Genomic DNA, 26163 nt, shown 5'->3' with positions numbered 1-26163 from the left:
GGATCTTAATCCTTTCCCTTGAGTGTTTTCTAGACCTAATGCCTTGCTTGTAATAAAGAGACTACAGAAAAACAAATGATGGGATGTCAATGTCCAGCTTAAATTAAAAGTGGTTATTAAACACCATTTTGAATTTGGAAAACTCAAAAATGTTAGATTTTTGACTGGAATTATATGAATATGAAATTGGTGATGGAGAAATGAAATCATAAGTAATAATTATGATTTGCAATTAATTGTATTATGATTTATAATCAATTCTTTAGAATAAAACTATAGCATCTAATATTTTTTTCTTACTAAAGTATGCATATGTACATATTTTATATAATTTTACTTTTCTTCTTCTCTACCACCATAGAAAGTTGGCAATGGTTTTTCCAACTTTACAGTTTTTCCCTCTTCAGGTTTTGGAATATTCAATGGAATCATGACAGACGCAGGGAAAAAGAAAATGATTTTAGTCAGAGGTGAACTATTGTATAACTCTCTTTGGGAAAAGTGTGAGTATATATAACACATAGTTGCTTTATGCTAGGGTCTAGACTTATTTTATGGAATACAATGTGAGAAGAATGATATTGTAGATATCAAGCAACAAATGTAGTCTATTATAGTGGCCATGAATTTTAGTCTGTCCAGCATCCAAATATCTTTCTCAACTGACAGGACCCTAAGACAGTTTCATGGCATGGATCTGCTTTCCACAATGGAAGACAGAAGGCACAGACAATCTCTTCAGTTCTCTAGGTGCGGTGGTGGGGCTAGGTGACCGAGGCTCAGATGATCAGAGGCTCTAGTAAAGGACTTTGAATCTTGGGGGTTTGAAATAAGGGGGTTTGAGCACACATGGTATTGTGAGTTTTGCTAGAATTATTAGAGACTATTTCTGCCATGATTTTGCTGTGCATGTCTGCCCTTATTTTCCGACTTTGGTTTGCCCACACTTTCAATTCTGTGAGTGTTTTGATATTCCTTAAATACATTTTTTTGTTTGTTTAAATTGGCCAGATACAGTTTCTGTGTGGTTATTTTCTGTTGTTGTTGTTGTTATTGTTGTTTTATTTTTTAAATTATTATTATTATTTTTTACAAATACAAAGCTCCATTGATTTAAAAAGAAAAAAAAAAAGATGCTTATCCATTAGTTAGAATGAGAGGATCAATTGGATAACTTATATTTGAGAAGGGTGATGGTTGCTAAAGAAGATTACCAAATGACTTTACTATCTTTAAAAAAAAAGCATAATGATAATATATGGAGCATATTAAAGAACAAAAATTGAGATGCTAGTTAATAAGGATTATGAAAAAAGCAAATGGAAACAATTCATTATTTTTACTTAGCTCAAAATATGTACACAGCTACCTTTTTTCAGGCACACTGCTACGTACTTACTGATACGCTATCTATCTCTATATATAAAGAGCTAGGGTCAATAACATCCAAAATGACCAAATGGACGACCGAACACGAGGCTAGGGACCCGGCCAATGAAGCGGAAGTCAGTCCAGCAGTCAGTGCTGGGCTGGCAGTTGGGGGTGAGATCAGGCTGGCAGAGGAGGGCAGTTGGGGAAAATCAGGCCAGCAGGGGAGGGCAGTTAGGGGCGATCAGTCAGGCAGAGGCAGTTAGGGGTGATCAGGCCTACAGGAGAGGGCATGTGGGGGTGATATCAGACTGGCAGGGGAGGGCAGTCAGGGGCAAGATCAGGCCAGCAGGGGAGGGCAGTTAGGGGCGATCAGGCAGGCAGGCAGAGAGGTTAGGGGCAATCAGGCAGGCAGGCAGAGGCAGTTAGGGGCAATCAGGCAAGTAGGCAGAGAGGTTAGGGGCTATCAGACAGACAAGCAGGTGAGCAGTTAGGAACCAGCGGTCCCAGATTGCAAGAGAAATTTCAGACTGCCGGCAGTCGGACTCCCCCAAGGTGTCCCCGATTGGAGAGGGTGCAGGCTGGGATGAAGGAGCTTCCCCCACTCCCATGCATGGATTTCATGCACCGGGAAACTAGTATATATATATATATATATATATATATATATATATATATATATATATATATATATATATATCTCAACACTAATAAAAGAGAAAAATGGTAATTGGCATATGAGCTACGCTTTTCATTGGCGAATCAGGGCTATATGCAAATTAACTGCCAACTAAGATTGGCAGTTAACTGCCAACAAGATGGCGGTTAATTTGCATATGTAGGCACAATGCAGGGAGGCGAAAGGGAAAGCAGGAAGAAGCCCCCTGCCACTGACAGTGATCAGAAACCCAGGGGGGTGCTAAGAGCTGGGGGGCAGGGCAAAGGCGGCCCTGGGGCCGCCTTTGCCCTGCCCCCCAGCCATGATCGGAGAATCAGGTGCCTTTTCCGCCCTGGCCAGTGATAGCAGGAAGTAGGGGTGGAGCCAGCGATGGGAGCTGGGCACGGTCAAAGCTGGCAGTCCCAGGAGCTAGGGGTCCCTTGCCTGGGCCTAAAGCGAAGCCCACGATCGTGGGGCCGCTGCAGCTGCGGGTCCCCGCTGCCCAGGCCGGACGCCTCAGCCAGAGGCGTCAGGGGTGGGCAAGGGGCCGATCCTGTGATTGGAGGGTGATGGGGGTCAACGCCTGAGGGCTCCCAGTATGTGAGAGGGGGCAGGCTGGGCTGAGGGACACTCCCCCCCACACACACCCAGTGCACGAATTTCGTGCACCGGGCCCCTAGTCTACACTAATAAAAGAGAAAAATGGTAATTGGCGTAGGACGATACCCTTTTCATTGGCTAATCAGGGCTATATGCAAATTAACTGCCAACTAAGATTGGCAGTTAACTGCCAACAAGATGGCGGTTAATTTGCATATGTAGGCACGATGCAGGGAGGCAAAAGGGAAAGCAGGAAGAAGCCCCCTGCCACTGACAGTGATCGGAAACCCAGGGGGGAGCTAAGAGCTGGGGGGCAGGGCCGCCTTTGCCCTGCCCCCCAGCCATGATCGGAGAATCAGGTGCCTTTTCCGCCCTTGCCAGTGATAGCAGGAAGTAGGGGTGGAGCCAGCGATGGGAGCTGGGCACGGTCGAAGCTGGCAGTCCCAGTAGCTAGGGGTCCCTTGCCTGGGCCTAAAGCGAAGCCCACGATCGCAGGGCCGCTGCCGCTGCGGGTCCCCACTGCCCAGGCCGGACGCCTAGGCCAGAGGCATCAGGCCTGGGCAAGGAGCCGATCCTGCGATTGGAGGGTGATGGGGGTCAACGCCTGAGGGCTCCCAGTATGTGAGGGGGGGTAGGCTGGGCTGAGGGACACTCCCCCCCCCACACACACACACACAGTGCACGAATTTCGTGCACCAGGCCCCTAGTATATATATAAAAGCCTAAGCAACTATTATGACAGAATGACCAGAACAACCAGAACAACTGGTCACTATGATGTGCACTGACCACCAGGGGTCAGATGCTCAACACAGGAGCTGCCCCTGGCCACAGGCCCCAGTTGCATGATGGGGCCTGCCAGCCAACCTCCTGATTCCTCCCCCTTGCCGGAAGGCCCCTTGCCTGATTGGGGCCAAGCCCAGCGCTGGGACAGGAAACCAAAGGTGGGTGGTGGCAGGTGCAGCCCCTTTCTCAGGGGGCTGAGGACTGGCTCCCTCCTCAGGGCTAGCTGCTAACCTTCTGGGTCTTTCCTCCCAGCCGGCAGGCCCCGGATGGCCGGGAGAGAATGTGCTGCCCACATGGCTTCTGTGTGGTACCTCTGGGCCAAACTGCACCCTGGCCCACAGCATCCAGCCACATTCTCCACATCTCAGCATGGGGACTCCAGCACCGTGACTCAGGTGGAGGGGGCTCACTGGGGCCTGGGGGCCTGTTGGCCCAGGTGCTCCATGTGCTTCCCAGGGCCCAGAGATCAGCTGGGACCTGCCCTTACATGCCAGACGCTTGGGCTTCGATCGACAGCCAGGTCTAAGGAGCACACTCATGCACGAATTTCATGCACCAGGCCTCTAGCCTTATATAATAGTCTTAATAACCATATGAGGTTTGTGATAACACTATGTTAAAGATAAAACATATGCTTCTGATAGTTTTTGTGGCTTCATAACCATCTGGGTGATAATGGAATCAAGAGCATGATTTTGACCTTAGTCCAGAATCTAAATTTTTAAAACATTTATTTATTTTAATTGTTGAAAGTATTACAGATGTCCCCCTTTTCTGCTATTGACCCCCTCCACTTTGCTCCCGCCTACCCCCAGAGCTTCACCGCACTATTATCTGCATCCATGGGTTATGCATACATGCATATGAGTTTTTTGGTTAATCTCTTCTTGCCCCTCTCCCCCAGAATCTAAATTTTTTTTTTTAATTGTAGAAAACTCCAAAAATGAGATATGTGTTTTACCACAATGACTAATGTGGCAGACTGATTTCATCGATTATCCCAAATAATATTCTCCCTTTGAAATAATACTGTTCAGCAACTTCTATCAAAAGGTGAGGTCTATTCTATATGGCAAAAATTACATTGTATTAGTCATTTTAGCCAAGTCATTAATCATTGCTGTCAAGTCATTCTTGAACAACCCTCGGTCAAGATAACTTGCATGTATCTTTCCTCCTTTGGACCCATGTGACCACTATTTGAATAAACTTGGGATATCTCCTTGTCCTTGAGACAAGCTGGCCCAGCTGAGGCAGAACTAGAACAGCTGGACTCTCTCCCAGCAACCCTCCAGCTGACCACAAGTGGAAGAGTGAATCCAGCATAGACAGAACCATGTTCAGCCTGAATCACATCATCTAGTGAGCACACATTTTTAAAATGTTTTTAAAATTTAGATTCTGGGCTAAGGTCAAAATCATGCTCTTGACACCATTATCACCCAGATTCACGTGGGATAATAACTGGTGGTTGTTTTAAGCCATTACTTTTTAGAGTAATTTGTTACACATTAATAGTTAAAACTATTATAAGCAATTTATTAGTTATCATAAAAGTGTTCTTTAAACAGTTTTGAATCATCAAAACAAGTTAATGGCCTCTGCAACCTGAATGTTGTTAACTAAACATTGAGTTTTGGCATTCTATGAAAAATAACTACATTTCCATAATATTGTGACTAACAAAAAAACTAATCTAAATAATCTAACTAGTTTAGACAACATATTTTCAAAAATTAGGTTAACAATTATTACAGTATAGATTTCCTTGGGTTGGGATTCAAGGAAGAAGAATATATGCAGTCCACCTAACAGTAGAAATAATAACTGGCAGTATTTATTGAGTGCTTACTCTGCACTAGTCTCTATGTTTAGTATTTAGTCTTCATTCTTCTTTTTAACCCTGGGTGACACCCAATCTGTACTTTCTATAAGGAATCCATACATTCTCAGGTCTAGTCTGATTAAGGATAAACCCACAGAACATAAGCTGTCACATCTCATCAGAGTCAGTTTGCAGACTGCCAATACCCATAGCTATTCTAAGATTTGACAGAAACAACTGTGGCAGCACCTGGGAAACAGAAATTCAGACAGCATCTAAGCATAGAGTCAACAGGATCAAGTTTCTACAGTGACTTGGGCATGAAAAAAATGGAGATGTCTGAGGTCCATTGCAGGGGTTTCCAGTTTCCCTTAAAAGCCTAAGGAACCAGATTCAGAAAAGAAATTCAAGTGCTAGTCTTCTTTCTAGGTCTAAGGAAGCTGAACTATTGCTTAATGAAGTTCCAAGCTAAGGCAGGTGGTCACTGGAGGAATCCATTGATCCAAAACAGGTGGAACTGACTGATTTTACCCTCTATTACTGGTGTTCTTATATACATTCTTCATAATTATCTGGGAAGATATTTAAAAATATAAATTACTAAGGCCATTACTTACAGTTTTATATTCAGTATAAACATATTTATATTCAGGGCTCAATAATTTTTTAAAATATATTTTATTGATTTTTTTACAGAGAGGAAGGGAGAGGGATAGAGAGTCACAAACATTGATGAGAGAGAAACATTGATCAGCTGCCCCCTGCACACCCCCCACTGGGGATGTGCCTGCAACCAAAGTATATGCCCTTGACTGGAATCGAACCTGGGACCTTTCAGTCCACAGGCTGATGCTCTATCCACTGAGCCAAACCTGGGCTCAATAATTTGCTTTAAAAAATCTTATTGTTGAAAGCATTACATATGTTCTCTTTTTCCCCCATTGTCCCCTTCTGGCCCTCCCCCACCCCTTGCCCCATGCCTTCACCATCCTATTGTCTGTGTCCCTAGGTTATGCATATATGCATACAAGTTCTTTGGTTGATCTCTAAGCATCTTCATTGAGCTTTAGGAAAGCAAATTTGGGGGGGAAAACCTATTTAGGTGACAAAGGAGTTAGAGCACCAAGATCTCTTTCAGGGGCAGCAAGGGAAGACCAAACTATGTAGCACATTTGTAAGGCTGAAGCAGTACAACTACAGGTAAAACTGCTCAGAGAAGGCATTGTGGGAAACAAGGGGCATGTATTTCCAGACCAACAATTACTGAGAAACAATAGGTCTCATACTTCTCTGTGTGGCCTACATTAATGATTCATTCATTCATTTTTTCATTGTTCATATACTGAATATTACTGTGGATCAAGAACAGATCTGGGTTGGTCTAATTAAAAGGTTGTATAAAATGCCCCCAGTCCTCAAGGGTGCTGCAGTCTAATAGGAGAGAGAGAAACATAACCAAGTAATTGATAAACTCATGGTTTTGGTGTTATAAGCAAAGTATAAACAAAATGAGATAAAAGTAGAAGAAGGAGTAATTAACTCTATTAGGAGAAAGGACAGGTCAGAAAATAAATCAGTGGGACTGATCTTACAGATGAATAATGGTTTATTATAATGCAAAGAGGATGAAGGACATATCAGGTAAAGGAACAGTATGTGGAGAAGCATTGAAAGAATCACATATTTTGAGGGAAGGGTAAAAAACACATTGTATCTAGAGGGTAGAATGCCAGAGGATAGGGGAGTATAGACACCAAGTAAATCGGGTGTTAAAAGTATTTCGTTATCCTATGCTAAGAAACTTGGAAACTACCAAGAACTCTATGAAGAATTGATTCAGCCAGGTAGGCATATTTTAAAAGAAAAATAATTGTCAGTTTTATATTCCAAAATATTTTATACTTTGAATGCAATATATTCAGCATATGTATAACCTGACTATATGCTACCGATTGAAGTGTGCCCTCCACATTCATATGTTGACGCTCTAAACCCAATGGGATGGTATTTGAAAGTGGAGCCTTTGAGAGGTAATTAGGTTTAGATGAGGGTGTGCCCCTATGACAAGAATAGAAAGAGGACTAGAGAACAGCTCCCTGCCTCACCACCATGTGAGGACACCGCAAGAAGATAGTCACCTACCTGTCAGGAAAAGAATGTTCATCAGGAACCAAATCCGCTGGCACCTTGACTTTGGACTTCCAGCCTCCAGAACTGTGAGAAATATCAATTGTTTAAGCCACCCAGTCTATGGTTTTGTTATAGCAGCTTGAGTTGAATAAGAAAATGTACAAACTTTTTCTGCTTATATTTCTGAGCAAAAGGTCAGTGGGGAATGAGAGGAAGAATTAACAAAGCCAAAGAGTGCCCTGGCCCTCTAAGACATCATTTAAAGCCTATTGTTGCATCCTTTTTTTTATTATAGATTGCTGTGGTATCATATTGGGAGATCTAAAGATGCTATAATTCCCCTGCCCTTCACCTTGACTAATCACATTTTAACAGCATTACATGAATGAGATAAAGAAACATGTGAAATATTAGGGTGTCACAGTGTAGGGAATTGGTGAGAAGTAAAACTAAAAAAATAATCACTTAAAGTGGAAGAAATATTGATCAGAATAGATTATTGCATGTTAGGTGAATCAGATTGTTTCATAGTGAGGACTAAGATAGCTGGTGACACACCTATCATATTTTCATTGTTAATCTTTTCATTATTTTCACACTTATACAGACATTTCCATTTGAATGGACATCTTCCATTAAGGGCTATTTCTATTCTTACAGAACTCTCAGTGTCAAGATTCATGAGGTCAGATGTGAAGATGAATTTGTTGGTTAAGCTGTTCTCCCCTGAGGGCAAGAAGCTTAATCATTTTTTTTTTTTGTACTGACCTTGTCTTGTCTGAAGATGAATCAATGAATCAAGTTAGGAATGGTAAATCACGAATAAATGACTTATACTTCTCTTGATCAAAGATGATAGATTGCCTGGGTTCCTGACTATTACTGTATATAAAAATTTTTGTAATATACAATTGACTATGGCTTGGAGAGAAAAAAATTGAGAGTTTTCTTTAAGGAAGTAGTTCTATGTAACTCTGGAAATGTTATTTCTGGTGACTTAGTCCTTGATAGAATAATGGCTACATAAGCAATTCAATATAATTTAAAAAATAATTAATACATTCTTTCACTTTTTTCCTTTCCTTTTCCACCTTTTTTTTTCTTTTTCATCAGTCATACCCAAATTCTATACATAATCAGCAATTCAAAATCCACTTAGTGATGGGTCTTTCTTATTGATCTACTCACTGAAATTCCTGGAAAATTCTCCATAGTTTTCTACCAGTAATTAACTAAGAGGAAATTCACTGTAGTAAGAGATGCCATTAGAGATGAACTAAAAGCTAAATGAAATTTCCTCTGGATAAACTCTCATATGACATATGTTTCTGGGATAGAAGAGGGAGCTAAAAACAATATGGCAGCCCAAGAAAGCAAAGCTAATTCAGTTTTTCAGACTAACACCTCCTGGAGGTAATTCAATAAACTCACTAACTTGCTTTGCCTAGTTTTCACATGAGCCTTTTAAAAGAATAAATTGAGAGATCATTGACAAATAATTATTTTACTCTGGAATTTGGGAATGTATATCACACATGATATGTTGGAAGCAGAGGTTAGAATGAAAAATATTTTGCTTACCTTAGAAATTGAAATAACTACAGTTCCTCATAAAATTATTATATAATGAAAAGCACTACATGTCATAAAAGTTGCTATCATCAACCAAGAGAAATTGGGGCAACAGTTTGAATCACATGCTTGGTAATCTGAGGACCCTGTAAAGTAATTTTCCCTGTTCATAAAAAATATATGACAAGGTTCAACATAAGATAAAAAATCTATATACTACACAATTTCTGTTCATTAAATTTTATAAAGAACAAAAGAATAAATGTGTTTTTAATGTCTTAACCATACCTTTAGTTTTAAGGGGGTTGAATTAATTGACATGGCATGTAAAATGTGTTTTGTACCATACATCCTAAGGTCTTGAAAAATATCCAGGAAAAGGAAGACTCAGAGGGACTTGGAGAAAAGCATGTGTTAAAACTGCTACAGAGACAACATCCAGCAATGCATTAGAAAATTATACACCATGACCAAGTGAAATTTATTCCAGGGATGCAAGGCTGGTACAATATCCACAAATCAACAAATATGATACATCACATAACTGAAAAATAAAAACCACATAATCATTTCAATAGATGCAGAAAAAGCATTCAACAAAATCCAACACCCTTTTTTGATTAAAACTCTTAACAAAGTGGGAATAGAGGTACCATACCTCAACATAATAAAAGCCTTATATGACAAACCTACAGCCAACATCATACTCAATGGACAAAAGCTAAAACCATTTCCCATAAGAACAGGAACAAGATAGGGATGCCCACTTTCAGCACTCTTGTTTGACATAGTACTGGAAGAGCTGGCCATTGCAATCAGACAAGAAGAAGAAATGAAAGGGATCCAAATTGGAAAGGAGGAAGTAAAACTGTCACTATTCTCAAATTACATGATACTGTACATAGAAAACCCTAAAGCAGAGGGTCTTAACCTGGGGGTCGTGACCCCTTTGGTGGTTGAACGACCCTTTCACAGGGGTCGCCTAAGACCATCCTGCATATCAGATATTTACATTACAATTCATAACAGTAGCAACATTATAGTTATGAAATAGCAATGAAAATAATTTTATGGTTAGGTCACAACATGAGAACCACTGCCCTAAAAACTCCATCAGAAAAACACTAGATTTAATAAATGAATTTGGCAGCATAGCAGGATATAAAATTAACCAGAAATCTATGGCATTTTATACACCAATAATGAACTCTCAGAAAGGGAAACCAAACAAACAACCCCATTTATCATTGCAACAACAACAAAAAAATTTAGATACTTAGGAATAAAGTTAACCAAGGAGGAAAAAGACCTGTATTTGGAAAACTACAAGACATTGAAAAAAAAGATAGAGGAAGCTATATGCAAATGGAAGAATATACCTGTTAAGGGACGCTTACAAAAACACTTGGTTTAAATATGTCCACTGAAACTCAGAGCTAAGGCAGAGCCATGCCCTGGGGGCGGACCTAATCAAGAGATTGGGACACCACTCAGCCTGACTTTCCTGCCCAGTGTTAAGGGGATGGATCTCATGATGTCGCCAGGAACTCAAGGCCCATCCAGATGTGATGTAACTTCCTGTTATTCGAGTATTTAATAAACTCCTTCCAGTGCTGGTGCTCTCTGCGTCTATCCCTCGAGTCAGAGGGCAGACGCCACACCCAGCCCAACCTTTTATTCTATTTTTGTGTCTGTTTTTTCATTTTTCTCTAATCCCAAAAGCACCTCCAACTTAAAAGACGTCTCTCTCTCTCTCCATGCTGGACGCGGAGAAGAGACCCCAGCCCGACATATCACTGTGTTCATGGATTGGTAGAATCAACATCATTAAAATGTTCATACTACCCAAGGCAATTTACAGATTCAATGCAATCTCTATTAAAATACCAGCAGCATATTTCACAGAGCTAGAAAAAATTCTCCAAAAATTTATATGGAATCAAAAAAGATCCCGAATAGCTGCAGCAATCTTGAGAAAGAAAAATAAACTTGGAGGAATCACAATACCAGATTTCAAGTTATACTACAAAGCCACTGCACTCAAAACATCCTGGTACTGGCAGAAGAGCAGGCATACAGACCAATGGAACAGAGTAGAGAACCTGGAAATCTACCCAAGTCATTATGTTCACCTAATATTTAACAAAGGAGGCAAGAGCCTATGATGGAGTTAAGACAGTCTCTTCAATAAATGGTGTTGGGAAAATAGCACGTGCAAAAAAATGAAACTAGACCACCAACTTACACCATACACAAAAGTAAACTGAAAATGGATAAGGACTTAAACATAAAATGTGAAACCATAGAAATTTTAGAAGAAACGTTTGACAGCAAAATCTCAGACATCTCTCATAGCAACATGTTTACGAATACATCTCCTAGGACAATGGAAATTAAGAAGAAAATAAATAAATGATACTACATAAAAAGAAGCTTTTGCACAGCAAAAGAAACCATCAATAAAATAACAAGAGAACCCACTCATGGGAGAACATATTTGTCAATGATACATCTGATAAGGCGTTAACCTCCAAAATCTACAGGGAACTTATACAACTTAACAAAAGGAAGATAAAAAATCAAACCAAAAAATGGGCAAAGGACTTAACTAGATACTTTTTGAAAGGACATACAGAAGGTCAAGAGATCTATGAAAACATGCTCAAAGTCACTGATCATCCGAGAGATGCAAATCAAAACAACAATGAGGTACCACCTCACACCTGTCAGAATGGCTATCATCAACAAATCAACAAATGACAAGTGCTGGTGAGGATGTGGGGAAAAAGGAACCCTCATGCACTGCTGGAGGGAATGCAGACTGGTGCAGCCTCTACGGAAAACAGTATGGAGTTAACTTACAAAATAAAAAATGGAACTCCCATTTGACCCAGTGATCCCACTTCTAGGAATATATCCCAAGAGCTCAGAAACACCAATTGGAAAGGATATATGCATCCCTATGTTCATAGCATCACAATTTACAATAGCTAAGATTTGGAAACAGCCTAAGTGCCATCAGCAGATGAGTGGATTAAAAAATGGTGGCACATCTATACAATGGAATACTATGCTGCTATAAAAAAGAAAGAACTTTTACATTTGCAACAGCATGGATGGACCTAGAGAGCATTATGCTAAGCGAAATAAGCCAGTCAGAGAAAGATAAGTATCACATGATCTTACTCATTTGTGGAATCTAATGACCAACATAAACTGATAAACAAAAATAGACCAAGAGACATAGAAACATCGAACAGACTATCAAACCTCAGAGAAAAGGCAGGGGAAGGTGGTGGAGGGAAAGTGATCAACCAATGAACTCGTATGCATATATGCATAACCCAAGAACACAGTAGGTGGTGAAAGTTTGGGGGTTAGGGGGTGGGAGAGGGCAATGGGAGGAAAAAAGGGACATATGTAATATTTTCAACAATAAAGATTTATTTAACAAAAAAACTGCTGCAGAAAGTCAATCCAATGGACAGTAGAACCAAGTACCCAGTTACCATGCCTGAGGTGCAGTCTGATCATGTGCTAATAATTCACAGAACATTGTTTTTGAGCAGTGACTCTTGGATTTAAATGTGTAGACTATAGTTATAGATATGAAGTATTTATTTATTTTGGCAAAATTACTACAGTGTTTTTTCTAATATTGGCTTATTCCCTAAAACTAATTTTAAAAAAAATCACTTGTTAATTTAATTATATGCAAATCTTGATTAAAAGCATCTTAAATTTAACAAGGTGCTTGCTGCCTGGCTCGTGTGGCTCAGTGGTTGAGCATTGGCCCATGAATCAAGAGGTTGGGGTTTGGTTCCAGGTCAGGGCACATGCTCAGGTTGAATGTCCCCATTGGGGGGTGTGCAGGAGGCAGCTGATCAATGATTCTCTCCCATCTTTGATGTTTCTATCGTTCTGTCTCCCTGTCCCTTCCTCTCTAAAATCGATGAAAATATTTTTTAAAATAAAAATGAATTAACAAGGTGTTAATTTTTACATATGCCATGCCAACCAGAAATTTTGACCATTAAATCATTAGTCTCTTAAACTGAGATTTGCAAAATCAAGGATATACTGTATCAACTAGTTTATTTATGATCAAGCTTAACTTTTCTGAGCTCAGGAGTTTTGACCAGAAAATGGGGAAAATATCCAGAAAATGGGGAAAAATGAAAATCAAATGAGATCATGTGAATGGTTTGCTTACACCCCTTCACAGTCCCTTTTTCCTCACAGTGTCATTTCAACTTCCTGTATGGGCTTCCTGCTAAATTCTGACTTTGTTCATTTACGTACAGTTTGGAGCTTGTAAGTTTTCTTCACATTTAAATAAACATATCATTTGTGTGTGTTTTCCCCTTTTCTTTTTTTTTCAGAAAATATGGAAATATTGTAATTGAAGCTCCTGCCATGTTCCTATGGGAAGCACATTCTAAATTGAATTTTATGACTGCAGTATCCAAATGTTTCTCTCAAGTTTTTAAATATACTTCACATAACACTCTAATCTTCTTTCTTTTGGTATTTGAACTTTTCTGTTTAGACCCTACAGCCTCTAATTTGTGCAGACTGGGGCCACAGGGGTGGACACAAAGGTGAGTTTGGAGAATGGAAAATGCCTTGGTGTTCAGGTTGACCACATTAGTCTTCTGAGCACAGATACTCTCCACATGTCCCAGGTATGGGCGATGCTCTAGAACAGTGATGGCGAACCTTTTGAGCTCGGCGTGTCAGCATTTTGAAAACCCTAACTTAACTCTGGTGCCGTGTCACATATAGAAATTTTATGATATTTGCAACCATAGTAAAACAAAGATTTATATTTTTGATATTTATTTTATATACTTAAATGCCATTTAACAAAGAAAAATCAACAAAAAAATGAGTTCGCGTGTCACCTCTGACACGCGTGTCATAGGTTCGCCATCACTGCTCTGGAATGCTCTTCTGTCTCTCTGATCCAAGCTCCTGCACTCACTGCTTAAACATGGAGGCAGATACCCCACTGGGGCTGTATGTAGCAGAGGAATGATTATTCTTGGACAATTTTTTCACACTTCTTAAAGTAGAAAATATAGTGATTTCTAAGGAAAAGGTACAGATGCTTCCACCGCTAAGGATGGAGGTGTCTACAAGAATGTATCCTTGAAAGTAGCTTGTCTTGCAGTTTGAACAGAGGTGCTGTTTGAATCAGAGAAACTAAAAACCTTGGGGTTTACTTCCTGGGTGCTTCTCATAACTTGTGGAAGGTTACAGCAAGGAAAAAGAGGCATTTTTCTTGTCCTCGCATTCACAGAAGTTTTTTTGGGGGGTTGATTGTTGTTGTTGTTTCTGCTTCTTGTATGGGAAGCAGAGGGACTGCAGGCTCCCAGGCTTCTCATCAACCTTGTCCTCATTCTTTAAGCCTCGTGAGCAGTGCTTCCACTAGCATCAGCAACAGCAACACGGTTCTAGGAGTGTCAGTAGAATATTGGCTCCTGGGGTTACCACAGCTTTCCTTCTTTGTGCTTCTCCAGCCCTAAGGACAGTAGCTGCCTCTTGCAGTGACTGATCTCTGAGAAACAGTACCTTCTTGTTATACTTTTTTGTTATACTAGCCCTTTGAATACTTGTGTACTCATTTTCCTGTTTTAAAATAGCCTTCCCCCCCCCAGTATTTATTTATGTATGTATGTATGTATGTATGTATGTATGTATGTATGTATGTATGTATTTATTATTGTTTTATTGCTTAAAGTATTACAAAGGGTATTACATATGTGTCCTTTTTTTCCCCCGGTCCTTGACAATCCCCTGGCCTCCCCTACCTCCCAGTGTCTTATGTCCATTGGTTATGCTTATATGCATGCATACAAGCCCTTTGGTTGATCTCCTACCCCCCTCCTTCCTGCCCCCCAACCCTCCCTGGCCTTCCCGCTGCAGTTTGACAATCAGTTTGAGGCAGCTCTGCCTCTGTATCTATTATTGTTCATAAGTTTATAATGGTCTTTATTATCCATGGATGAGTGAGATCATGTGGTAAGCCTTCATTGACTGGCTTATTTCACTTAGCATAATGCTCTCCAGTTCCATCCATGCCGTTGCAAATGGTAAGAGTTCCTTCATTTTTACAGCAGCATAGTATTCCATCGTGTAGATGTACCACAGTTTTCTAACAAAACAACAATGAGGTGCCATCTCACATCTGTCAGACTGGCTATCATCAACAAATCAACAAACGACAAGTGCTGGAGAGGATGTGGAGAAAAAGGAACACTCATGCACTGCTGGTGGGAATGCAGATTGGTGCAGCCACTATGGAAGACAGTATGGAGTTTCCTCAAAAAACTAAAAATGGAACTCCCATTTGACCCTGTGATCCCACTTCTAGGAATATATCCCAAGAGACCAGAAACACCAATTAGAAAGGATATGTGCACCCATATGTTCATAGCAGCACAATTCACCATAGCTAAGATCTGGAAACAGCCTAAGTGCCCATCAGTAGATGAATGGATTAAAATAGCCTTTGCTTGAAGTAGTTATAATGCTGTATGCAATGCAGGGATGAGAAGATGTGGGCATTGAGTAGGATGGTACCAGTGGAGATGGAGAAATGTGCAGCAGAGCCAACTCAACTTGCTGATACATTAGATGTGGGAGTGAGAAAAATGAAAGGATCAAAGATGATTCTTGTTTTTGGTTGGAGAATCTGGTGTATCTATTGAGATAGGGAAGAAATCAAGAGGAGCAAATTGGGCAAGAAATAAAACTGCACTGAATTGTTATCTGTGGGAATTCGGATGTCAGAGAATGCCCTGTGCCTTATAAGAATGTCTCTACCTCTATAAGATTAGTTTAGTTGAAGTAGGAGAGAAGAAAGAGACTGTTCTTACAAAATTATGTCATTTAAAAGTCAGATTAGGTTAGTGGTTATAACTGGGCTGCAGGATAAGACCAGCTTATTAGGATTTTATAATATTTTGAGGATTTTATGGTACTTGGAGGATTTTATTTTTAATCCAAAAAACTAGTAAGAATTGCACAATGAACACACAGGTATCCACCACCAAAACTGGCAAGGGAGGACATAAAGAAATGAGAATAATAGAAGAAAGAAATGAAAAGTGCATGTTTGAGAGAAGAATGGAAGGCAAAGAAGAAAAATATGATAAATCTCATAGGATATTTCCTGAACAAGGCTTATTCTTGTTTGGGTGTAAATAGATGTTACATAAAAATAATTCAGTAATAATACACACTAATAATTATTTTTGCATATATCTTATAACAAAACACAGCATAGCAGTGGTTTTCATCTGCATTTAATATTTTAAATGAGTGTTTTAAATATTACCATTTCATTGTACATACTCATTACATTTATGAATTAGAACATACTTCTTAAAAGATGCCTTCATTTCATAGTACTATGTTTTTAATGATGTGCAAATATTTAAGCAAGTGAATAAAATATTCACTCATTCTTAATGTATGTGGTGTTCCAATCCAATTTTTGTCACTCTAAATCATAATACTTTCCTAAATCAGCTGCAATTTGAGTCATTTGAGTAATATATAAAAAGTTGTAACATAAATTGAGATTACATTTGGGCTAAAAATAGAACACACTAAATTCCCAACAGACATCACACATGATAGAGAGTAGACTTTCACTTCTATATAGTAATTACAGAACTACAGACACATGCCTCTCAATCAATGCCATTAACAATGAATCACAACAAAGACAATGACCATGAACATTTCTTTACAATAGAAATATTTCTGAATCACAGATAATAATAAAATTATCTTGAACAATATTCAACACAGTGCAATTTAGCCATTGAGACACCTTTCAGAGATATTTGTTTTTAACCAAAGAAAATTTAATTGGAGAGATTGCCCTCCAAATTCTAACCCAAATTCATTTATAAATCTTCTCCTAAATATCACGTTATTTATTTTATGGCTTTCTTTTTTATTGTTACACAACTGAGAAATTTTATTTATTATATAATTTTATGGAATTAAATATTGCTACACTGTAGACATGATTGAAAAAATGCATGATATATATTAACATCCAAAACACATATATAAAACTATTATTTAAATGATGTTGTTTTTCTAGATGACTACAAAAACAAATTAGCCCTTCAAAATGTTCTAGAGAATTTTTTTTTCAGAATACAAATTCTATTCATATTTTTAAGTAGCATGTTAGAATGTGTGAGATATATTTGCCATTAAACCTTTCTGTGTGAAATCTAAATACTAAATCACTTAATAGAGTCCTATCTCAACTTCTGAACAGAATTATTTATAATATCTTTGGAATATAATCAGGTGAACTACACATAACCATCTGGACATTTTGTTTCCTACAAATAATTTGCAATGGTGGAGTAAAACATTTTTTTTTTGTTTCTTGTTAAACAGACATGATAAAATTGTCTTTATAGAGTAATAGTCTTTTTTTAACTTTCAAAACAAGGTAGTCCATTTGTAGCAGCTTGATATAAAGGAAAACAAATAATTGTCATTAATATTAAGAAAACACTATCACATCTACTAAATGCATCATTCAACAATGGTTAAGAATTTAAAATGATAAAATACACTCCAAGTAGTGTTCATCTGCTTTTAGCATATGAATAAAGATTCTTGAAGGAGTTGGAGAATTTTGCTTATTGAGCAGTCTAGACAATTAAATAATTACACATTTTGATTGAAAAATGTATGTAATTTATTAAAATAGAGACTCTAACTGCACTTCTCTAGCTAAACTTCTTTCAGATGCCAAGTTTATACTTTAATTAGAACAAAAGACTGACATTAACTTCAATGCAACATAATAATTCATGATAATGATTATATATTAATCTCTTGAGCTTGCACATGACATATGGTATAGTACAGGCACCTGTATGGTCCTTTGGGGACTGAGGTTGTGCATATTAATTAGCCCCTGGAAAACAAAATCTGCCTCCCTCTGAGAAAACCTACCTCAGTACTTACTGGCTTAAGACATCAAAGGAATTGGAATACTGTTAGGCTCTGTCTACACTCATCAAATCTTTGTCTAGAATCAGCTGATCCTGAGTTAATTCTTGATAGCATCCTACTTAAGAAATTAGAGTAGTCATGCATTTCTTTGGCTTCAATGATTGGAGTTTGGCTAAAAACATCAAAATTATCAGTTTGGTTACAGAAAACTATATAACTATATGCTTCAAACCAAAAGTAATCTAACCAGAAACATTAAAATTTGAAGCAGCTTCTTTTTCTTGAGTGCTACTTGAAAGTGCCTCAGTTTAATCCTTCACTTTGTAAATTCAGATACAATCTGAATATGAGATTATAAATGTCTTTAAGAAATATGTCATTTTACAACAAGCAAGGCCTCAAGATTCTTGACAGCCCCAAGTGTGCTAAAGGCTCTTCAGTGCACATCTTCGGAGGATAATGAAACGATGTTATGGAAATAAGACTCTGGCTGATTTACAGATAAATGCATATTGAGTCCAGTAGATATTAACATTACTCTCTTGGGGGAAAAAGAGCCTATTCTAATTGCTGAAGTATATCTAGAAAGAGGAAACACACAATTGAGTGGACATGGTGATGATCACAAAAGGTTAGATTTTTAAAAAAATTCTTTGCAACTCTTCTTTTAAATTCATATCACTTGAAATTTCGAATTTCATAAACAAACCCACTTAACTAAAAAAATATTTGCACTCAATGGAGTGCTTAGAACTCTGAAGTTTCTTAAGATCTTTCAGAATAGTTTTTTTTTTTTAAGCTCAAAATGTAAGCATATGGAAGAAATAAAGACTCACTACTGCAGTTAGGCAGAATATTTTTCATAATTATCACATTCTTTGCCCCCCCCCCCGGGTTTCCTCTGTGCTCCTATGATGAAATGATTATGTTGTTATGTTTATTGGAATATGTGGACCATTTCACTTCTGTTCAACACATGGATTGACAGTTTAAAGTAATTCCTTTCTATTAAGAAAATATGACTAAGACACAGTTAAATAGCCTATTACATCAAAGAGATGACGATGTGCTACCCTCAGAGAAAGCTTACTTCTTGCAGTAATTAATCACGCATACCACACAGTGCCTCTGAGAGCATTTTTGGCTAGGTCTACCAATTTGTTGTGTAAATAATTACAGTTTTTCATTTGAGGCACAGATGCTGATTCATCATTAGACAGTTGGCAATAAATCATCATTTATTTCAGTTTTATAACATTTATCTTTGCAATAGGGAAACCTACCTCATGCTTATATTTATTTAAGTTAAGAATGTCAATTAGTTATTCTAAGCTCTTAAGGATAATATAAAACTTTGTTTGTAAATTCAAGCACTTGCTTTATTTCCCCCCTATGAAATTATATAGGCATTTTGAGGAGAAAATTGTGTAATGTAAGGCTTCTGTTATTTTTATTTTTATTTTACATCTAGTTGCCATGATTGTCTACAATGGTGTATTAATTTTTAATACTCTTATAGATATTTTCTAACCTACCCACATATATAGTTAGGTTGGTGGGCCACCATCATAAGGAACATTCGACCAGTCACTCAGTTAACTTTCCTCATTAAAAAAATAAAATAGGTTGTTGTGAGGACTCAATGAACAAAAGTAGCAGGCACAGATGTTAGCTGTGTCTGCATCCTTTTTTGAGAAATACAATGGCTACTTTTACTCTCTCCCTTTAATAGCAAAGCTTCAGGTACCTCCTGTTGTGACTCTCAGTTGTGTTTTGCTTTTTTTTTGTTTGCTTTAGATATGTTGCCAAGTAATGCTTTCTCAGGAGCCAGGATTGATGTGGATTAGAAATTCTTAAACTTCAGAGTTCATAATGATCATCTGGGAAAACCTGCTGAAGATGAAGATGGCTAGGCCTCATACCCAAAAATCCACATTTTGAGAAATAGCAATTTAGCTTCCTGATTTAATACAGAGCTAAAATATGTTCTCATAAAAGCATTTGACTCAATGCCCTCCTTCCTACTTCTTTTGTCCTGTGGAAACTCTCCCCACTTCCTCCTGAGTACCCAATCCTTTGCCTAGGAAGGTTTTATTCGTCAGGCATAGTCAGAGAATAAGCTAGTCCTTAATTAGAGCAGTAACTCCAGTATATGCAGCATTTGGAAGAATGGCTGCTTTCTGCGGATGCACTGGAAAGATTGTTCATAACCCCTAGCATCTCAAGGAGGGAGCTAGATTTAGTGTATTTCAAAGCAGAGAAGTGTAAATTCCAGTGGTGCTTTTGCTACTAGCTAGCTATGTGACTCTATCCAAGTTCTCTAATCGCTTTGGCTTCAGGTATTGAAGCCCATGGGGTGATAATGCTTTTCCTGGCTGGAGATAAAATCTTAGGGTTTAGACCAGAATGTCTCTTTAGGCTTCCTTTTGACTCCAGAATACATGCTCTTCCACAAAGGGCAGCGTGTACCCTTCTTGAGCCCAAGTTCCAGTGATGCAGATTTGGCACATTTTCTTAGCAGAATAAGCATTTATGGTTTATTACATCTAGGCACAATTCTATGTATGAAGGAGTGTGAGAATTAGCAGGCACCCAGATATCTCAGTAAGAATTGAAGCCTATTACCAATTCACCAAAAGCACTTGCTATTAACTTGCATAGGATTTTATTTACTTGGATCTATTGGGAAAAATTAGAATAATATAAATTTGGTGGAACCCTGAGGTAATCAGACCATAACAATAATGTTCTTGGTTAAGAAGTTTGTTGCAGTCAAATATGTAGAGCAGCATGTATAAAACTGGTGGACATATATTTTAATTATAATTTAGTTTCTTCACATCTCTTAAGTAGACTAATAAAATGTGTTATTCCACAATTAACTTCAGTTCTCTATATATTATATGATATATCAAATATCATATAATTTCAAAGTGAAGAATACGTAATATTGAGATTTTTATCTGTGCAGTGTGGTTTACCCAAGTACACTATCATTAAACAAAAATGTACAAACAAAAAAATTTTGTGCTTTCAATGCTCTTGAACAGACTGAGTGAATTTACTCAGGATTTTGTTCTAAACTGATAAACTATAAAATTGATTATTATTTGGCTTTGCTTTAAATTCAACCCCAAATTAAGAACTGGAATGAATGCATTAAAGCTTGGTTAAATATTTAAGATCCTTGAGTATAAGGCATTCTATTATTTGGCCCTAACCATGTCCATATGTATATTCTCATCTTATCTTTGATGTTGATTTCGGTGGAGCAAGGGACATTGATGTTGAGGTGTGCAGCAGCCTGGTCCTTCAGTCCTTTCCTGAACATGGCAAATATTTTCAAACAAACAAGTATATTGGTTTAAAAAAATCAAGCAGTTTCATTTCTCATGTAAAACTATGTGCACACAGGCAATTCAGATGAAAATGGATTTCTGCTTGAATTATCTTGCTAATTGCCTCAATTCTCTTCTTTGCCTTGAGCATATAAACATTACTTAGGATAGGAAGAGCTGAGCCTTATAAATCAATTAATCAATACTGATTAATTCTTTCCCCTCAACTTTAGGTTTCCTTTAAACTAAGATTAGGTTTATGCTCATCTATAAAAAGCAAAGATTGAGACACACAGGTGCTGTCTGCAATGTTGCTCTGGCCGTGTATAATGGGGAAGGGTGTTTACTGTGCTGGGATAGAGAAAAAAGTCACATGAAATATTCTGAAAATATGTTTCCTCAGGGGATTTCCTTTATCCAGTATCAGAAGAAAAAGACTTAAGTCAATTCCCAAGAGCAAGCTGAAAGTTTAAACTGTCACCTAGCAGAATTCTAAGGTGTTGGGGAATCTTGGATGTCAGGGCCAGTCAATGACAATGTCACTATTAAGAGTTTCATTTTCCACAAGAGAAAATAATTGAAGTGTGGGAAAGACATATTCATACAGCAGCACTGTTTTTTCTGCATAAAATTAGGATTATGACTATTATATCTATGTTCACTTTTAGTCACAACTAAGGATAAAAAAGAAAAACATATTGAACGTTTCCTCATAGATTTCAGGAGCTTTTTTCCATTGATCAAAACAACTATTTCTTTCATAGTAAGTCCTTCATGTCAGTGGCAAAAATAGCAATTTAATGCTTTTTAAGATACTTGGGGTTTTCAAAGAATGTGAGATGCTTTCATTTTAAAATAGCTCTGTTTCAGGGCTTCCAACAGAAACAACACAAGAAGAAATTAGAAATATTGTCACCCTCATAAGACATATATCACCCCTGGATTTTTACAAAATCAGCGGAGGCAAATTAAGGGTTTCAAAGCTTGTCACCTTATGAGTTGTTAGAAAAAAATTTGCATTTAAATTGATCTGTGCAGCTACCTGGAGATTTTTTCCCTGGAATGTTTATGGCTCTTTTTTTCATTAATACTTACAAAAATACAATTTCATAACCAGTGTATTACTACATCTAGTTGTGTTATGAACAGGCACTTCATTTCATAAAATAGAAACATTCAAAGTGGGTTTGGTCAACCAATCACTCAGTCAGAATACTTGAATTCTTCATAATGAATACTTAATAGTGAATTAATCTGCAACCATATCAACCCTCCATTTCTATTGCAGATAGTAGGTCATTATATGCTCTAACATAAGGAACAACTTCTGTTCCTATGTGCTCTATCCATAGGAGCGAAGATTGTCCAAAACTTCTTGTAACGCTTCCCCCCAAATATTTTATATATATATAAAAATACAGTAGATTTCTTTTAATAGATAAATCTTAAGTATTATTTCAATAACTTGCTTTTTCATATTCAGAAATGCAGATATATGACAAATTAATTGTGCAAATGCTCTTTTTATATATGTCTATTAAAAATACAATCTAATAATAGCTTTAGATTTGTATAAAAAGCCATTGGTGGCGGGGGTGGGGTGGGGAGTCTTCAATGTCAGAAAGTCTATCAGATTGGAGCTTTTGCTTAAGGAATTGTAAACAAACTTTTTAAAATGCTGAGAGTTTTCTCAGTTCTTCCCATCCAAGACACTGTCGAACACATCAAGTCCTGCTTTGAAGTAAACCTGAGCTGAATTAATGCTGTGCAACACCTTTGACAGGGCTTCTTGAAAGGTCTCATTGGATGCAAGAGACTTGCAGCGCTCCCAAGCCTCCAGGAGGATTGAAAACTGGCTTGTCTTCTCATCAAGGTGGTACAGGATGTTTCTAAAAAAAAAAAAAAAAGAAATGTGTAAGTGATTCATGTGATTCATGTGCAATGCTATTTGTATATCAAACATTGTAACAAATATTTAAGACATAGTGATATTTGTGATACGTAGAGAAATTATAAAATATCATTTTTTCAACCTCTAATGAATTAAGGGATATAAATACAGATCATCAAAAGTTTCCCATAGTGATGAGAGAGAGAGCGACCCAGGCATTATGTATCTCCTGATGGAAGTACACCATACTATTGATAAAACAAAATAAAGTATTTTGCTAAAAATACTGCATCTGAATCTGATGGAGATTCTGAATCTAATTGCTAATGTATACGAGGGAAACAGAAATGTGTTAAGTGATATCATGGTGTGTCATTAGCAAAATACAGAGTGTGGGAAACTCTAAAAGACAAATGATCCAGTTTATTAACAAATACACTATAATAAAAAAATAGGTGAAGGAGGAACCTTTAGACCATGGTTATGTGACCTTGTGCTGGATAATTCTTTATTGTGGCAGTTGTCCTACGCCCTGTAGGATGTTTAGCAGTGTCGCTGGCCTCCACTTACTATATACCACTAGTTTTCTTAGTCAGTTTAGGCTGCTATAACAGAATACCATAAACTTCTCACAGTTCTGAATGCTGGAAGCCTGAGATCAGAATACCAGCTTAGTTCGGACCACCAGGGTTCTTGGTAAGAGGACTTTTCCTGGTTATAGTCTCACATGGCCTCCTTGGTGGTGCACACAGAGAGAGATCCCTCTGTCTTCTCTTTTTATAAGGGCATTCATCCCATCACGAAGGCCCCACACATATAACCTAACCTAACCTAATTACTACCCAAGGCCCCACCTTCAAACATCATCACATTGGGGTAAGGATCTTAACATAAACATTTTGGGAAAACACAAAAATTTAGTCCACAGCAATTGTTAAAATCATAAATGTCTCCAGACTGCTAAAAGTGTCCCTTACAGGCCCAAATTGCTCCCTGATTTAGCCTAAAATAAACATGTCAACCAGTGACAAAGTAGGTCTTTATTCAAACAAACTAAAAAATAAATAGTAATGTGAAATTGAATACTGAAGATTTGTTAATACTAAGAAATTGTATTTTCGGTGTGATGATGGTATCAATATGTTTATTAAAAGTGTCCTTATCTTTTAGAGATACACACAGTGATGTTTGTAAGTGAAAGGTTATCATGTATTGGATTTGCTTCAAAATATTTTAGAAGAAAAGGAGGGTGGAGTTATGGACCGTATAGGCAGAACAAGATTGACCATTAGGTAATTGTTGAAATTGGGTAATAGAATCCAATATACTATTCTAAAGACTTTAATGTAAGACTCAAAACTATAAAAATCCCAGAAGAAAACATAGGCAGTAAATCTCAGACATTTCTCATAATTTTTCTGATACATCTCCTCAGGCAAGGGAAACAAAAGAAAAAATAAACAAATGGGACTACATCAAACTAAAAAGTTTTTGCAGAGCAAAGTAAGTCATCCACAAAATGAAAAGACAACCCACTGAATGGGTGAATATATTTGCCAATGATATACCTGGTAATTATTTCTTTATTAATATCCAAAATTTTAAAGAATTTATGCAACTCAAAACCACAAAGAACCAAACAATCCAATTTAAAAAAATAGGCAAAGGACCTGAATAGACACTCTTCCAAAGAGGACATATAGATGGCCAGTAAGCATATGAAAGATGCTCAATATCAAATCATCAGAGAAATGCAAATTAAAACTACAATAAGGTATCACCTCACAGCTGTCCGAATGGCTATCATCAATAAATCAACCAACAACAAGTATTAACCAGTATGTGGAGAAAAGGAAACCCTTGTTCACTGTTGGTGGGAATGCAGACTAGTGTAGCCACTGTGAAAAACAGTGTGGAGTTTCCTCAAAATATTAAAAATGGAGCTACCTTATGATGATGGTGATTCCACTTCTCAGAATATATGTGAAAATACCCAAAGCATGGGTTCTAAATAATATTTCTACCCCTATTTTCATTGAAGAACTATTTATAATAGCTAAGATTTGGAAGTGGCCCAAGTGCCCATCAGTCGATGAGTGGATAGAAAAGCAGTGGAACATTTATACAATGGGATACTACTCAGCCATAAAAAGGAAGAACAATCTTACCTTTGGAGACAGCATGGATGAACCTAGAAGGTATTATGCTAACTGAAAAAAGCCAGTCAGAGAAAGACAAATATCATATGATTTCATTTATATGTGGAATCTAATGAACAAAACAAAATAGAAACTGACTCACAGATACAGAGAACAGACTGAGAGCTGTTAGATGGGAGAGGGGTTGGGAGGCTGGGTGAAATAAGTGAAAGTATTAAGTAAAACAACGAAACAAAACAAAACCCCACAACTCAGACACAGACATCAGCATTTGATTATCAGAGGGAAGGGGAATGGGGCAGGCACAAGAGGGTAAAGGGGTATAAATGGTGATGAAAGGAGCCAAGACTATGGTGATGAACAAACAATACAATATACAGATGATGTATTATACAATGATACACTTGAAACCAATTTTTTAACCAATGTAACCGTAATAAATTCAATAAAATATATTAAAAAATAAACAAACATATATAGTAAAACAAATGATTTAATAGTTAAGGTATTTCAAGGATAAAAAGTTTAAAATGTATTGTAATTATTTAATCTTTTAACAAGAACTCCTTATCACAGTTATTATACTAATTTATTTTTATACTGACTTACTAATAAAAATAAATCAGTATAATAACTATATTTAATCAGTTTTCATAATATTTATATTTTGAATTCTCTCCCCTTTATCCATGCTCAACTATAAATCATTTCATGGAAAATATATTTCCAGAACTTATGAATGTAATATATATTTTCAAAAGATCTACCAAATACTTCCATTCCTTGAGGGCTCAGCATGCTGAGAGTCAAAAATATTATCACCCTTGTTATCCAGAAAT

At 37.4% G+C, this 26163-nt stretch overlaps 1 protein-coding gene across 3 annotated transcripts in view; it reads right to left on the bottom strand.

Moving 5' to 3' along the window:
• Window positions 1-16233: 16233 nt before the first annotated feature.
• NAALADL2 (N-acetylated alpha-linked acidic dipeptidase like 2) overlaps window positions 16234-26163 on the bottom strand; it is a 1191965-nt gene continuing 1182035 nt past the window's right edge. For all 3 annotated transcript variants that reach the window (XM_059687069.1, XM_059687068.1, XM_059687067.1), the window contains one exon: window positions 16234-23163. In XM_059687069.1, coding sequence (XP_059543052.1) covers window positions 22965-23163 — 199 coding nt within the window. In that variant the 3' untranslated portion in view covers window positions 16234-22964. The remainder of the gene's footprint in view (window positions 23164-26163) is intronic.

Source organism: Myotis daubentonii, chromosome 3 (genome assembly GCF_963259705.1).
Source record: "Myotis daubentonii chromosome 3, mMyoDau2.1, whole genome shotgun sequence".
NCBI classification, from domain to species: domain Eukaryota; kingdom Metazoa; phylum Chordata; class Mammalia; order Chiroptera; family Vespertilionidae; genus Myotis; species Myotis daubentonii.
Note: the sequence above shows the minus strand (reverse complement) of the source record. Positions and strands in the feature narration are given on the sequence as shown.